Genomic DNA, 17,556 nt, shown 5'->3' with positions numbered 1-17,556 from the left:
AATAAATAGTTCTCCAAAGAGGGGGGTTGGTGGTGGTTCTCTATAACCAAAAGTGTGCTCTTGTCACTCTACAGGTCGTCCACAAGACAGAGTTGTTGCAGACAGTAAAGTGTTGTGGTTGATTAGTAACCTGTTTGGTTAAATTATCGACCCCACATGAAAAACCTACTACATGTTATACAAAATTTGATGCGATAAAAACCAAATTGAGTGTATAAAAAAGCATTTGAAAATTACCTTTAAAATGATATCCATCATAAGGCCAGCAGATGGTGCCAAAATAGAATACACCTTGAAGCAAGTAGAGGGAGCCAAAGTCTAGTACATCCTATGAACAGCAGAGGATGCCAAAGCCTTCCACAATAAAGAAAGATTTAAATATTATCGACCAAGGTCACACAAGCAACAGCCGAGACTACAGAGTCAGTTTTTTTGTTTTTTTCAACAAGCAGCTGCAACAGGAAGTTACAACGATGCCCTCTCCCAAGAGAGGGGAGGGTGTTCAACTGTGAAGGCTGCAATTGGCTGACTGGGAAGTGATATCAGAAGACGGGTAAACAAAGGATACCAACTGCGATTGTGTCAAAATGGGATTTTGATGATTTTATGACACAAAAAGAGGTGAGATATGTAAAAGAGCAAAAGCCTGACCACAACTATAAAGTGATGAGTACAACCGGAGACAAGGCAAACGGTTTCTCGAAGCCTATTCCGAGTTTGTTGTTGTGTTTGTTTTTTCCGATACATAATAAACTTGACGCATCAGATTTTGTTTTGTTCAAGTGTTTTTTTTCAAGTTTAAAAAGTTTGAGTAAGATAAAAGTGTCGTGCAGAGATTCAAGCATTTTTTTTCAAGGTCTGAAACTTCTTTGTGCAGGACAGAAGCCATCATTGTCTGATTTGGATTCTACTAAATCATTGTAAACCCCATTTTTGAACACTCTCTACAAGAATGATACATACATATATTTAAAAAATCAATGACAATAAATACATGTACTCCTCACTTAACAACCATGTTCCGTTCCTACAACCTGGTCGTTATGAGAATTGGTCGATAAGTGGGGATCCATGTTATTTCACCGAAAGGGGGTGTGGCGTTTGCGAACGCTAGTGTAGTAAATACTTACACTTGGGGTAAGTATTGGGAGTTCCAGCTTTTTCTCCAGAAGTTGCAAATCACTACCCAGTCAACTGGTCAGAGGTCGTGTAGTGGTCCTTGAAGTGGGACTGATAGGCTTGTTTTGACCTGGGCACATAGACAAAAATACTTGCGTGAGAGACACCCATTATGACAACATTGTTTAGTCTTGGTCCAGGATTGTAAAAGTGGGGTACGTGAAATAATTCTGGGATTCCCATACACATGCTGAATAGCAGACTTCTGTCTCAGTGCCAAAATAAATGCATGCCACCTTGTGTATCAAATTAATAATCAGGGTTTACGCTTTCAAATTTTCCAACATTGCATTTATCGAATGTCGCCTGTACATAATCCTGTCTACACAATCCATTAATAAAGTAAAATCTAAAAATGATAAATGCTAATTGGATAATCTGATCACCACTGGTTTACGTGATGCAATGCATGCGTGGCTTTGTCGGAAGAAGAGCAGACCCAATCACATTGGTCTCCTGGTCAGAACTTCATGCGGGGACAGTCTGGTCACACCATGTGATCACCTTGCCTTCCCATCATTACTATTGGTCGGAATGAAACTCCATCGAGCTTGCCTTCCCCGGGTGTTCCATTAAGAAAAACTTGTAAATTATCATCAAACAATGTTTTAACCGTGACAAGACGTCAGCTTGATGATCCATCACAAGGTGTTTGGAAGGAGCACTTGGAATTCTTCTTCTTCTTCATGCCATGCTGCTACCCCTTCTGGGGCATAGGCCGTCAACAAGCGATCTCCAGGCATCTCTATCTTGGGCTGTCTTCTCCAGTTGGGTCCAGGTCATCTTCATGGTCTTGGTGTCTGCCTCCAGGTCTCTGCGCCAGGTGTTTCTTGGGCGACCCCTTTTCCGCTTTCCCTGTGGGTTCCATTTAAGGGCTTGTCTTATGATGGAATTTGTGGGCTTTCGCAGGGTGTGGCCTATCCAGCGCCATCGCTGAATAGCGCCGAGCACTTGGAATAGAATGCAGAAACTGGCAGTAGAAACGTCTCTTCCTCCATTGTTCTAAGCACAAATCGTAATGTTTACTTTATCCTCTAACCCTAACCAAATAGTACTTACCATATGTCAAACAAGCAAAGCAATAAAAAACTAGCAGGGGGAGATATGGCTCCCCCTGCAGATCATACAGGTGAAAATGACCTTGTCTTTGGCTTACCACAAAAAATGTTATGTGTAAGGGAAAAGCGAGGTTAGTGACCTCATTCTGTGTCCTCATCTGTGGAGTAGACAACCATTATTAGACAACAGAAATGTTAGGTACAACAGCTTTGTTGGCTGCATTGGCTCCAACATTTCCTAGAGAGATCGGGTTAAGTTTATCAATGTAAGCAACACAAATAGGGAGATCAGAATGGGAGGGTTATGACATCAAAAAATGACTTGGCATGGATGTTCTGTACATATCATTAATCAGCTACACTACACCGTATTACATTGCCCGTACATATTCATGCAATCAAAATCAACAAAAGACTGTTTAAAACAGAAAGAAACACAATGCAACCGGTTGTGCAAAAGAGACAAACACTGTTTAAAAAACAGACGACAGACAAACAGACAAAATGAAAACCCTCCTCAAAGTTGTACTCATGAGTTTAGATCATCATAGATTAACTTTTCAAGAGCTTCAGTAGCAAGATCTGGGCAGGGCAAAGCCACAATGGCTATTGCTGCCAAGCAGTCATGTGAATCTCCATCACGGAGGGAAGAAGAACAGTTGGAGTAGAAGTGGTGCTCCACTCCAAAGTGACGTGAGCAAAGTGGAAGTTGCACATGTTGATGATGGAGAGGTGTTGCTGGAGAGAAATGAGCCGATTTGCCCCGTGGCAAGATAAAGGCTACAGCATATAATCAACCCACTAACCACGGCACCAAGTTTCTGAGCATAGTCTAAAGCAAGACATAATCCATCTCCAAAATATTGCAACAACACAGCCTACATGAACCCATCTCCCTCATCCACAGTTCGATTAATCCAGCAAACCCAACTTGGAGCAGGTGCAAAAGCTTGTTTGAAAACAGCCAAACTTTCTTCCACCTTAGGCGTCCAATCAACTCATCTGATGATGAATAACCCTTCCCATGATTCATTGGGAGTAATTGCTGGGCAAGCATTGCCTCATTCCACAATCCGAAAACAGCAATAACCACAAGAGCCTCAAAAGGCCATGTCAGGGTGTGACCCTGAAGAGAAATGAAAAATATTATAAAAATAAATGTTATAATGTTATAAAAAACTTTATGAACAACTTGATCTGAGTATTGTAGGAGATCTGTGTATCAGTGCCACAAGGAGATCAATAAATCATCCACATTTGGATTAATATGCTGCCATTAGAAATTTCAAAATCAGCTAAAAAATAAATGTCGTTAATGCGGCAGAAGACACTGCCGGAGGCTCCACATAACTTTAATAATAAATGAAGCAACTACAGAGGGGAAGAAAAAATGCGATTTACATACAAAAACATTTTTAGTGTTCAATACAGTTTAGTGTTCAATACAATATTCCTAATTTGTTTATGTCATTTTTACTTCCACCTTTAAAGGTACAATAAATAACTGCAAACAATAAGTCTAAGATTTCAGCAATCGTCAAGCTAACAGAAGACTGACTGGTGTTGATCAATAACAAATTGTGATGAACTATCCATTTTCTCTTGGTCAATCTGTGTTACCTAAGCATGAATAAATCACAAGGATTATGTGTTTTTCTTTAAACTGCAAGTCTTACCATTTGGCCAGGGAGTATTCAATTATAAGTCACATCATTCTGCAGTCTGTTAAGAGAAACTGATAGATTATTTGGCAATTCCAATCAAGTTAACACCTTTATTTTAAAATAAAGAACTACAGCAAAATAGCCAGTATTAAAATTGAGATGATCTCAAACCTAGAAGGTCTATTTTTAACAAAGTGAACACAATCAAAGAAGCAATCGCTTTTTTAGAACATATTTTTGTTTTGAAAAAAGCTTTTATTTAACAGTAAGAATATACATGTTTTATAAAAGTGAAATTATTTTATTTGATTTTAAATCACTAACCTTAACGGACTTCATCACATCATTAACGAGAACGTTGGTCTCCTCTGGTGGTTCTAGCGCTCCGTTGCGCTGCTTACACTGACTTGGATCTATCGCACTGGTCAGATTAAGGTCCAAGATGTGATTTAGATCTTCCTCCACCCGCCTCTCGTAATCAATAACAACACAGGGAAATGAAAGTTTTCACAGACAATTGAAACCGGATCCTCGTTTTGTTTACGGAAGTGACTGTGACGTCAGTGACACGCCCCCTCCACAAGGATGTCTCTGTGTGTGTATAAAACACATAAGATTTAAAGGTTGAATTCTATCAAAACAATTTCAAATTGTGACTTCACATCACATGGAATATGGAGGAATTATCTTCACTTGGACGGTCGCCTTCAACGAAACGATGGATTGGCGTTGTTCAGCGCTGTTCAGCATCTCGGTAAGTGAACTGTGTTTCCCAGTTGTCATCTAACAGGAATATTTAACTCCACGGTATAACATTTTTCTACTATTTATAAATCAAATCCGGTTTTGAAAATATGTTGAGAAATAGAAAAAACACAAAGGAATACTCAAATTTTCCTTCAAGAAAGGTTTTTTCAACTTATTTGGCTGCTCCTGGCGATTTTAGAAATGTGCGAGATGGCGGCTTTTGCTGTGGTGGGTCACATATTATTTAATTAAAATTTGCCATTACTCTAATCGACAGAATGAGGCAACAACTGCTGCAAACACACACAAAAAGAGCCTTTTGGTAATCACTCAGGTGTCATTTCCAACAGGACTTGAGGCAGAAAAATGATCTGATTGCAGTCATTCAGTTTAATGTTTTGTCTGATGCAGGGACATCACCGAATGGGGATACAGAGTAGCATAGTTGGTTAGGGTTCCCAACTGTGCACGCCATCTTCCTCAATTGTGCGTTTGCGGTAATAATACTTCTGCCAAAATACTTCAAGTTTGTTGGTGGAGGGGAGGAGCAGCAGAAGTCAATGCTTGCATTTAATTTCACAGAAAATAACTTTGTTTGTTGTCCAGAAAATGTCCCAAGATATTCAGCCTGAAGTTGGCCAAACTGGATCTCCGTATACAAGGTCTTTGCAGACCTTCTCGGCCCTGCAAGAGTAGAGTGTCTCTCACCAGGATACCAGGCAGATAGGAATGTCCATCGGGTCTTGGTGAAGCCCTGGGGTGCTTAATGTGTTTGTTGCAGACATTGTCAGAAGAATGAAAAGAGAAGTCTACTACAGTAACAGGCAGTCCAAAGATAATTACTTCAGGGTTCTCTGACAACAGTGTCTCTGAGTGATAATACAGTAATCATTAACTCAACTTCTGAACATTGCTTCAACATTTGGTAAATTTAGTAGAATGTCACAGTTAAATCAGAACTAATCTAAATGATTCTGGTTCTCTAGGGCACTCAATATTAGCTGACTGTAATTTAACCATGGAACTCAACATGATGTATCTCTAATACCAATTATTGACAAGGACCTTCAAATGCTGGATATGTTATGGCCCTAGTCAGTTGTAGAGCAATTCTCTATGAACAATTCCATTGTCAGTCCTTCAGTTTTTCCCAATCAGACGCAGTCACATCAACACTGGTCAAATGTCAAACAGAAGCCCAGTGGATTCCTGTTTAAATGCTCAAAGGCTGTGGAAATAAAACACTGAATAGACGGGTTGGATATATCTGTCAATACACAATTACAATAATAATTGATTCAGAAATAGATATTTTAAAATTAAAACCTTAAATTTGGCATGCCCAAGTTAAAAGCCATTGAAACGGCCATTGTATTTCACATTTATTTTTGTGTGTCAATATTTAGTAAGCGAACGTACACATATTTCATTACCTCTGTTGTGCACAAAAACTAAACAATTATCCCTCTTTGCTAACCAATTTGCAAAGTTTTTATTTTGTATAATAATAGCTACCTTATTCAATGTCAAGCTAAGATTACTTTGAGAGGGAAAAAAAATGCTTTGATTATAAGTAAACAATTGCCAGCCTTAACGAAAAAGTAACTGGTAGGGATTTGAACACACAAATGGTACAGTAATCCACTAATGCAATATTACTATTTTGGCACGGTGCATTGCACTGCTGCCTCACAGGCGCTGTTGGCACCGTGCTCCGGGCGGGTTATGTCCCAAATAGGAGCCTTTCTGTGTGGAGTTTGCATGTTCTCCATGTGCTCACATGGGGTTTCCTCCACCTAACGTCAGTAAGGACCCCCACCAAAAACATGCACATCATCGTCTGACCAGCGATGGACACTCGTTACCAGGTCCCCGGTGTCGACGAATGCTGCCCACTGCTCCTGGCTGCCTCCCCGAAGGAAGGACAAGCCAGGATGGTTAAATGCAGAGTCCACACACACACACACACACATCCAAAGCATGTGTGTGTGTGTGCGTGTGTTGTAGTGTGGTGTGTTGCGTGATAATTGAAGATTCTTCTTCTATTAAATGTATAATGTCTAATCTATGCTGTTTACTTATTTATCATATCGTTTATTTTACCATTACCAATTTACTAATGCTTCATGCTATTGTGCCAACATGGTGCTACTGTAACACTGCAAATTTCCCCACAGTGGGATAGATAAAGGATTATGTTATCTTAACCAGCAGATCACTTTGACACAAGAAAAACAATGAACTCAAAAAAAAATAACCATCAAAATATATTTACCAGAAGTAATGGATTTCTGCCGTTGTTATGCATCATATCTGCTCTCCGCGACGTCAAAAAAATATTTTCCGAGGCATTTTTTCCCAATTGATATAGATCAATTCTGTTTTATCAATTTAAAATACTTTGCGATAAAATCTATTGTCAAAGCGCAAACTGCAGTTCTGAAAACAAACACTCATCATACTCCTCGTCTTCATCGAATTTGCATTAATGAGCAAACAGACACTTTTATTAGCAACTTCAAATCTGCTACAACTCACCACATGATCACTATCATAATCATCTCTCTGAACACAATCCAGCAGTTCAAGCAGTTCAATATCTGTTCATACAACCTTAGCACAGACACCTGTTGTTAACTGGCACTTAAATTCAATTCGACTTTCATTTTGTCTGCTAAACAACACTAGTTATCCATAATCCCATGGAACACCATTAGCATGACTATTAATTAAATCACTCAGTCCTGCAGCTTCCTCTGCTGAACCAATATCTTACTAAAATGACATTTTCAACTCTTTGCACCAAGTTCCTTCCTATACATAGGATCCCAAATGCATCATGTGCTAACTTTTCCACTTTCATTGTTCTTCTTCCTACTCATTGTTTCTTTCTCATCAACTTCCATAATTCTTTCCGTCCATCAACTTGCTTTTCAGCTCTCTCTCACCTGTTAGAATTTTTCCAACCTATTTTAAGATATTTTAAAACTCCCTGTTCCTCTCCAAATAATTACCTCTCACACACACAGCCTGTAGCTGTTATCTGAAAACAGGATGTTAGACACCTTATTTACTTACAGAGAGAGACTGAGAGAGAGAGACAGAGAGAGTGAGGGAGAGAGATCACTTTGCTACAGAGGGAGCAAGAGTCATCTATTTATCTGTAGTTTAATAATTATGTATTCAATTATGTCAACTATATAATTCATTAATATAAAATAAAAAGAAGGGGAAGAAAACAAAACAAACAAACAAAAACCACGATCATCTTGATCGATGAAAATTTGACCACTTTATCCATGGTCCTCTAGACCGATATTTCCACGTCCCTTCCTCACCTTTGCAGCCACATAGATGGCGACATGTCTGTCTGAGGGGGGGGATATCTCAGCTACCCTGACTGATGCAGTCTCTAAGCTTATTCAAAGATTTTTCCACGATCATCCTGATTGATGCAGTCCCTAAGCTTACTCAAAGCTTTTTCCATGATCATCTTGATCAATACAATATCTCAGTAAGTCCTCACCTTTTAATTTATTTGGGATCTTGTGGTGTATTTTCTGGATCTGCTGTCACGTCCTGACAACTCCTTCTCAGATGTCCTATGGTTGGTCCCTGACTGCCATTGTGCACACAACCTGGACATGAAGAGGTCCAACAGAGCTAAGCAGAGAGTCTCATCCAAGACACCAAAATGGTCAGAGAATTCTCGCTGCGTGGTCGATGAGGTAAACCTGTTTCGCTACAGGAAACAAACTGAGTGAATTAAAGATATGTATTCTGCAGAATAAAGAAAAATGTACAGATGCACTTTAAACCAGTGATGCTGTCCATTATGCCCTGATTTCTGCTCAACAGGGCTCTATTGATTTGTATTTGATTTGATTTAAAATTGCATGGTATTTCTCAATTATATGAAAATCTTATTATTATTGCATTTTACTTGAGGGAGTGTGGCAGAAAATGCAGATGATCAATGCTTTAAATGATGTTTCATATGGCTTACCTCTTTTGTATCCTACATAGCTTTTAAAAAACATTGTCTTCGGTTTTTAACGACTCACTCAGAGCTCACATTGAAAAGATGCTGTTCTTAAAGATAATACTTTACAAAAACCAGACCACATGCTGTTACAGAAATTAAAGGGTCACATTAAACGGCAGTTTGTCAATCGGTGGTCTTAAATAAAGTCGCAAACAGACGTTGGTTTTACTTGTACAAGGGTCGGATCGGGATGTGCTAAGGAGCAGCTCTCTGATTTGAACAGTTTATTTTCAGGGAGTCAGAAAATATATGGTCAGTTCGACGTCAAATGTGTGTGACTGGAAGATACATGAAGTGGTGTTCTTCATTATGTGTGTGCATATATGTTTGTGATTACATGGATTTAGATATATTGTTACATTCCACCCTTTTAATCATATAATCATAAGGATAATAAAAAAAAACTATAGAAAATGTATATACTAAAACAGGAAATGTAAAAACATCAAAATAGAAAGTTAAAAATTAAACACACACAGGGAACAAATTATATACGTAAAGCACATCACAACAGAAAACAAACCAACAACCAACCTCAATAGGTACATGTACATGTATACTAAGAATAAAGCGGGAACACATTTAATAAAATAAATGATCGTTACACAGGAAATAAACGGTATGTCAACAAATAACACCTTTAAATATGGTTATCAGAAAAAACCTAGCCCTTGATGTCTGGTAAAACCCAGTGGGAAACCCAGGAAGTCCTTTTGATGGAGGGGCGAAGTAAAAAGATGACCATATAACAAGGTGGGGAGTGGCCAGGCTAGAGGGGGATTGGACTGGAGGGGCGTGGGGTCCAAGGGCCATCCAGCATGGTGTCGAGTTATTCACCACCTCCACATCTAACTCTCCATGCTTATAGTGGACCTGTCTCGTAGAGGGACCATGGACCGCAGCCCACAGCCAGATCTTTATTTCCAGCTCGGCCAGGGGTGAGTGTGTATCTAAGGAGGAAAAAAAAGGGGAAAATTGAAGTTGCGCTAAAAATGCCATTTGCTGCACCACACAACCTTCAAAATCATACCAAGCTGCAAGATCGGAGCAAGCTGGTCATATATTCGGCAGGGCAGGTACATGTACATAGCAAGAGGAGCACCTTACGATAAGACCTTATTTTATCTTTGCCGAGTCCAAATGTTCGAAGCTCCTAACAAGCTCTGTGAAGGAGTTCTTTGTTCAACCATTCTGAGACTCACCATCACTCCTCACATCTCCACGTACTGAATAAAAGAGGCTTCAAAGAAACGCAGACTAAAATGAATAACAGCTAAATACAGAAATGCATAACAAAATGAAAAACACATCCCAAAACCACATTATAACACTGGCTTTGGATAGTAGGACTCCCCATTTGCCGAATATTTTTGTCCAGCCAGGCAGTATTCGACTGAAGTTGCGTCTAGCTGCTCACCGAGGGCCTCGAACAATTTAAACATGTAATTGGCAAAGCCTTGTTGATTATAATAGATGTAGTTCACCCAATTGACATTTTGTCAATTGTTAGTATTGTATAGATGCGAATCCACCTGAAATTTGGTTTTGTGCCTTCAATTTGTGAGGGGACCTTCCTTGGAACACTGAAGGCATCTATGTAAACATAGGGGGCGTTTACAGATTGTGTTATTTTTCAGTTGGCATGGGTGCAGTGTATCATGCAGTCCCAGACGCATGGCGATGTGGCCATGTGTTCTCCATTGGTTGTGGGGTTGTAGGTTTGAAGACCCTATTTTCTTTATGTGGTTGAGCATAATGCCACAGTATTGGGAGTACTATTAATAATGTTGTGATTAGTATGAATACTAGGGTCCCTCTGACCCTGCGGAGCCATTTTAATGGGTTAAATGCATTCAATGTGCTTGATGGCTCACGGTTTCTTGAGTGTAATCACACGGCTGGGTGTAATCACTGGGTGTGAGTATGGACGCACTGGATGCAGCGCTGATGGCGCTGGTGTCGTTTTGTCCACAGGTTGGCAGGGATGTTGGTGAGCGGGGGAGACAGTTCTGGTGGTTTAGTTGGTTCTATTGGTTCCGTTGGGGTAAGTTGGGTTCAGTCGTGGTTATATATGTGTTTTAGTTAATAATCAGCACTATTGTCTATGCTAAATGTGTGTCACTTTGAGTGGGTGGAACTCAGTGTTATAATTTTTTCTGTGTGGTGGCTAAGCTGTGGATCCTGGGCGGGGTTAGTCACACAAACACATTCACATGTCATCAGCAAAGCGCATGCTGTTGGAATCTCTTCCAGAAACTTCTGTCATTATGCTCCAACCCTCTAACCGCTCACTTCCTCCTATCTCCGTTTGTGACTTCTAACAGTCCATTTCTCATCCACTTTTCCATGTTGTTCTATTTCCCTCACAATACAATAATATTTCCGTCATCTTTATCCCAACAGCACTCAAACAACATTCATTTCAGAAATAATGCTGCAACACAAAATACAGTGCACACGAATAGGAAACAGACATTCTACAACTTCCAAAGTCTTACCACATCCCAGACAGTCAACACTAATACAGATTTTCAAAATGGCTCTGCGCACCTTAGTTCCTATGGGCCCTGTTGACTGGCGGAGTCAGTCTGACCCACGACTTGGCTGATACTGAAAAGGTGGGGGCATTTGGTTCTGTGACAATTCTGCTGCTGGGAGATTGTTGATAAAACAAACTCTGTGAATGGTGCTAATGAGCAGATAACAATTGGCTCTGCACTCTTGGTTGGAAGGAGAAATATAGATTTGATAATACAGAATACATAATTATTTCGTGCTAAATAAAATACGAATAAAAATGGAATAAAAGAACAAAGAATAAACCATAGCCTGTACTCACTAAATTCTAGGAATTGTATGACTATATCTAGAGAGCTATGAAATTGTCTTGTGTTCCTCTGACCTGGACACATGCCACAAAAACTTATTTGACTATTTTGGCACAACGAGGGCATAGTTAAAAGACCACTGCCTGTGGACCTGAGAGTTCTTGCTGGTTCGTGTAAATCAGCATTTATTTTATATACTGAGGTGCGAGGCCATTTATCGCTTTATTTACAAGTAGCAGAATTTTAAAATCAATTCTAGTTTTAACAGGGAGCCAATGTAGAGATGTAAGAACAGGTGTGATGTGTTCAAACTTTTATTTTCTGTGACCCACACTACTTGCCCCCACTCTCAGTGGGGGTGAGTAGTGTGGCTTGATTGAGTAGGGAACAGCGTTGGATTTTTGTGTTTGGCATGTCAAGCAGACGCACATGATAACTCAAAAACCTTTGTGGTGTCATTTGTGTTGGTTGACCAGTTTGTTGGATCAGTTCTATTTTAGAAGAGAAATATGCCACTGGGCAGAAATTTCCCCAATGGGGTTGACAGTGAACAGGACTCTATAGTCAGAGAAACCGAGTGTGGGTGCGACAATAAGGGAATGTTTCAGATCAGTGAAGGCCGCCCAAGCCTCGGGTGTCCTCTGTGTCTGTGTGTGTGTGTGTGTGTGTGTGTGTGTGTGTGTGTGTGTGTGTGTGTGTGTGTGTGTGTGTGTGTGTGTGTGTGTGTGTGTGTATGTGTATGTGTGTGAGTGTGTGTGTGTTAAAGGGGGACTGAGAGGGAGGGGGTTGCCGGCGATCTGACATATATACATTTCTAAATCCCGGCTTATCTCAAAAAACTTCAGACAGGAGCCGAGCAGGACACATGTGACACATTCTATTCACGTACTTTAGGGTCTCAATAGAACTGTGGAAACGACATTTCATTTCACGTACTTTACGGGCTTAAAAGAAGTAAACATAGTCCTTACTGTATTCCCAGGTTTCTTCTGAACGTTGATTGAAAATGTAATAAATATCCGATGTCTTCACTTCAGAGAGAGACCTTTTTTATTTTTTTAATAAAACTAATAAAAACCTGTATCATAAAATAAATACTGTTTTTAAATAAGATTTTAAATTTTTACATTTTTAATATTAGAATAAGAAACCTTCTTTCAAACACTCAACATCTGTCTTACCCCGCTATCAGGAACGTAGATGGAGGCGGCGCCCGAGAGTCCCACCGAAGAACGGTCCTCCAAACGACGATATTAGTCTATGCCATGTCCGTCGCCGATGGTCCCCCTAGAAGTAGCTCGATCCTGTTCATGACAAATTGTTACAGAAATTAAATGGTCGCTTTAATCTGCCGTTTGTCAGTCGGTGGTCTTAAATAAAGTGGTAGACGGACATTGGTTTTATTGTACAAGGGTCGTATCAGAGATGTGCTAAGGAGCAGTTCTCTGAGTCGAAAAGAGTTTATTTTCGGGGAGTCAGAAAATAGAAAGAAACAGTCTTTATTTTATCACAGCACCACACTACAACACATGCTTGCACACACATGCTTTGATGGTGCCGGTGAAATGGATTCTCTGCATTGAACCATCCTGGCTTGTCCTTCCTCTGGGGGCACAGCCAGGAGCAGTGGGCAGCGTACGTGGACGCGCCCGGGGACCAGGTGATAAGTGTCCATCGCTGGTCAGACGAGGGGTCCTTACTGACGTGGAGGAAACCCCATGTGAGCACGGGGAGAGCACGGGTCACAGATACAGAAAACATACAGTCAGCTTGCCAAGATAAGGAAACCTTTGAGGATGGGGCAAGCTTTCTGGCAGGAAGCCAAGGGAGGACAAAATCAAAAAGGTTTGTTAAAGAATTAACCCTGTGTGCTGAAATAAAAGTGTGTGACTGGAAGCTACATGAAGTGGTGTTCTTCATGTTGTGCGTGCATATATGTTTATGTGATTACATGGATTCAGATATATTGTCACAATGCTTTCTTTACTCAACATCTCAGTATATAATTGTCATTGCTCTGTCAGAAGTTAAATTATTCCTTCCCGTACGAGAAGGATATGAAGGGCAGAACCAACAAACCACCAAATAAACCAGTTTGTTTGTCGGCCAAATCGTATTTAAGCTGCTGAGCTGAGAGGCCGCCACTGTCAGCAGGGATCCACGCAACACTCTATAAGCCTACAGCAAGTCTACAGCCTACAAAGTGTGAGAAACAATCTTTATTTTACTGTTCTGGAGTTAAGATCACTACTTATAATCAACTGATAGATAGATAGATAGATAGATAGATAGATAGATAGATAGATAGATAGATAGACAGAGAGACAGACAGACAGAAAGACAGAAAGACAGAAAAACAGACAGGCAGACAGACAGATGGATCGATATTTAATTCATCCCTAGAGGGAAATTACAAGTTGCTAATAGATTCAGCTAAATGTATAGATCCTAGTTCAGTCTATTTTTAAACATATATAAAATATGCATTATTGTATTGTTATTATTTTTATTGTAATAAATGTATTATCACCACTTTTATTATATTTTCTATTAGTTTGCTTATGATCTCAGCTTTTTCACACAGTGATGTTTATATATACAGTTAGTCTTTGCTCAGAGTATTGCTGGGGTGAGGATGAGGTTGGGAGCGTTGCTGCTGGCGGCGCTGGCGGTCCTGGTTCTGGTCCTGGCTCCCGGCCCGGCAGACGGACGTACAGTGGGGAGATGTGAACTGAAGAAGGCCTTAGGTGACGCCTTCCATCTGTATGTTTCACCGCGGTTTAAGGACTACCTCTTGGCCAAAGGTGAGACAGGAAGAGCATGACAATTTTCCGAACCTCAAAAAACCCACAATGCAAAATGAGAGAATAAATATGAACATTTTTGGTATTTGTACATTTTGTTTTTCATTGTTTTAGAAGTTGGCACACAAAAAAGAATCATGTTGCTTTGTAGGAACCTTGAACTGGCAACGAGTCGAAAAATCTGGCCCCAGCAGAATGTAATTGAACCACCCTGATATAGAAAAACACTTTACAGAATCGAATCACAATCACAATTAAAATGGGTTTTATTTCTCTAGGTACATTTACATATACAAGGAATTTCTTCTGGTGAAGTTTGGGCACTTCAGCACAGACCATAGGCATTAAAAATAAAAAGCTTGACAGTTAAAATGAGGACTAAAATGAAATAAAATTGGATGAAAAATGAAATTCAATTTAAATGTAATGTCAGATATATACAAATAGATACAAAACAGTCTGAAATTTTTCTTTTTAAATATAAAAATTCAATGCGATACTATACTATTTACACAGGATAAATTACTGCGATGGAATAATGGTTGAACATGATAAATTCTAGTATGAATTTTAACTAAGTGCTTACCATACTATAACAGTATGTACAGTGTAACGCCAATGTTAATGCATGTACATTACTTCAAATGTTATGTGTGTGTGTGTGAGTGAGAGAAACAGTGGGTGAGCAGTAGAAGAAGATTCTTTATTTATCACACACACACACACACACAGAAAAGGCCCCTCATCGGGTGATAACCCACCGGAGCGCCGTGCCAACAGCGCCTCAGGCGGGTCCAATCTAACCCAGGACCTTGTTGCTGTGAGGCAGCAGTGCCAGCGTACCACAGCAGTGTCTGAGAGAGAGAGAGACAGTCAGTGGAGGGCAGGATGGGCAGGGAACCTGTTGGTGAGCCCCACTGCCATGGGGTGGAAACTGTACTTGTGGCGCAAGGTTTTGGTCCTGATGGAGCGCAGCCCAGAAAGGTGGTGTCCAGGGTGGGGAGGGTGGGCCGCAGTCTTCCCTCAAGGTCCTGGAGGGAAGGAAGGTTGCAGCCGATCACCTTCTCTGCAGAACCAATAATCCGCTGCAGTGTGTAGAAGTGCATCATCATTGAGTGTGGCAGGCTGAATATCTTCATCTGCCGCAGGAACTACATCCTCTGCTGGGCCTTCTTGATCAGGGAGCTGAGGAAATCTGCTCATTTCAGGTTTAAAGCAGCATCACATGGTCCTGTCATTTGAACTATTCCAGAGCCGTCGCTGCTTGGATCCCGTCCAGAACGTCCATGTCGCTGATTGTCCCTGACTACCAGAGACATTATTCCTGCCCTGAAAACCTGCTCAGTCTGGAACAACACCAGTGATGTGTTAGATCATTCCACACAGACATAAGATACACAGCTTCCCCCATTGTCCAACGTCTGGAGTTTTTACTACTTATACTTTTCCCGCTGTGATGTCACTGTTTGCTAAGAAGTGACGCGTGTGACGTGTTGTCAAGGTGACGGACACGCCAAAACTTATACCTACCCCAGTAAATCCAGAAAAAGCGGTTATACCGTCCAGAAACCTCACCCGAAATAAAGACTACATGGATTTTGTCTTTTGTTACATCTGAAGCCAAAATACATAATAATCATCAGAGAGACACTGTTCTCCTCCCTCCCTCTGCAGTAATCAGCTGCTTGGAGAGGATAAGTCATTTGAACACCAGCCTCGTGAGAGTCTTCAGCCAAGAGAGCGAGAATGAAGAGGATGACTACAGCGAAGATGACGATGAGAGACCCCACATGTATTTTGGTCTCCACGGCGTCTTCCAACTGCGAGACAACTTCCACTGCCAGTCCGGCGTCCGCACCTCCAGGAACTACTGCCAGAAAGACTGCAGCGGTGAGTGGACCTACCTCTACTCTACTCTTCCTCTACTCTACCTCTACTCTACCTCTACTCTACTCTACCTCTACTCTACCTCTACTCTAACTCTACTCTACTCTAACTCTACTCTACCTCTACTCTAACTGTACTCTACCGCTACTCTACCTCTACTCAACCTCTATGTCTAGTTCTAGTTCCTGTTACTCTATCCTACCACTACTCTGTTCTACCTCTACTGTACCAATACTCTACCCCAACTCTACTCTCCCTCTACTGTAGCTCCCTCTGTGATACCCCTACTCTACTCCACTACTTTGTTTATGGGAGGATCACAACATTTTTAGATAAACATCCACTTTTACACATTAACTTTTATTTTGTTTTGCATTGATTTTATTTCCCTCTTCAAGACTTTGCAAATGATGACATCACCGATGACATCATTTGCTTCGTAAGGTCTGAGACATGGAGGTAAGTATCTGAAAGTAATGTTTAATGCAGTTCAATTAACTTCATAGCAGTTTAAAGTAGTCACTGAAATTGTGTTTAGAAGGTTGATCTCAGAATTGTTAACATGTGAGACAGACCAAGATAGAAGTGATGCAGCGCAGTAAAAATAACTATAAATCTGGTTCTAATAACTGAATATTTTTTGACAGACAGATTTTCTACATAAGCTGTGGGTATGAACAGGGAATCCAGTATATCCTTTCCCAATGTGGAGAGTGAGTGATGAGCCTCCGTTCCAAAGGACCAACGCTGCAGAAGGAGATCAACAAACTGCAGCAGACCATTCTCTTAAATGTGTGGGGAAATCAATTCAAGATGCCTTTCAAATATGATTAATGAATAATCTTACTAATCATACTAATCACTAATCACTTTGCATTTTGCTACTCATCACCATAGAGAAGAGGCTTTTGCTTCTGCTAAATGTTGATCATGTGAGAGGTATCACATTATGCCTCCACCACCACTTGCATTATGAAGTCTGTATCGCGTTTTCCCAATAAAAATAATTTTGCATTGAAAAATGTGTTTGAAAAGTGATGCACTATTCATGAATAAAATTAAAGCTGTGGGAACTATTTCCGATAAAAGCACCAAACAGTTGTGCTTTCACACAAAAAACATTTTGAGTGAAACATTGTGAGAAAATAGAATAAGGACAGTACACGCAGGGACAAGGCGTCTGAACCATGTGTTTCACTATCTTAAAATATAATACGTAAAAAAAGATGTCATTTATCTGCAAAGAGCCACATCATATGCAAAGTATCATATTTAAAAACAAGCTTATTCTTGAACCTTTGGATTTAGACAGGGAATATTGGGGTAGAGATGTGCAGGAACTGG

The 17,556-nt window shown here is 40.4% G+C and overlaps 1 protein-coding gene across 1 annotated transcript; it reads left to right on the top strand.

Moving 5' to 3' along the window:
* Positions 1 to 13,650: 13,650 nt before the first annotated feature.
* On the top strand, positions 13,651 to 17,224 carry LOC307229774 (lysozyme C, milk isozyme-like). The gene is made up of 5 exons (XM_079999839.1): positions 13,651 to 13,726; positions 14,124 to 14,325; positions 16,000 to 16,215; positions 16,611 to 16,671; positions 16,860 to 17,224. The coding sequence occupies exons 2-5, from the start codon at positions 14,157 to 14,159 to the stop codon at positions 16,927 to 16,929; spliced, it is 516 nt and encodes a 171-aa protein (XP_079855965.1). The 5' UTR covers positions 13,651 to 13,726; positions 14,124 to 14,156; the 3' UTR covers positions 16,930 to 17,224.
* Positions 17,225 to 17,556: the final 332 nt, after the last annotated feature.

This window comes from Zeus faber (genome assembly GCF_960531495.2).
Source record: "Zeus faber genome assembly, chromosome: 4".
Taxonomy (NCBI): Eukaryota; Metazoa; Chordata; class Actinopteri; order Zeiformes; family Zeidae; genus Zeus; species Zeus faber.
Note: the sequence above shows the minus strand (reverse complement) of the source record. Positions and strands in the feature narration are given on the sequence as shown.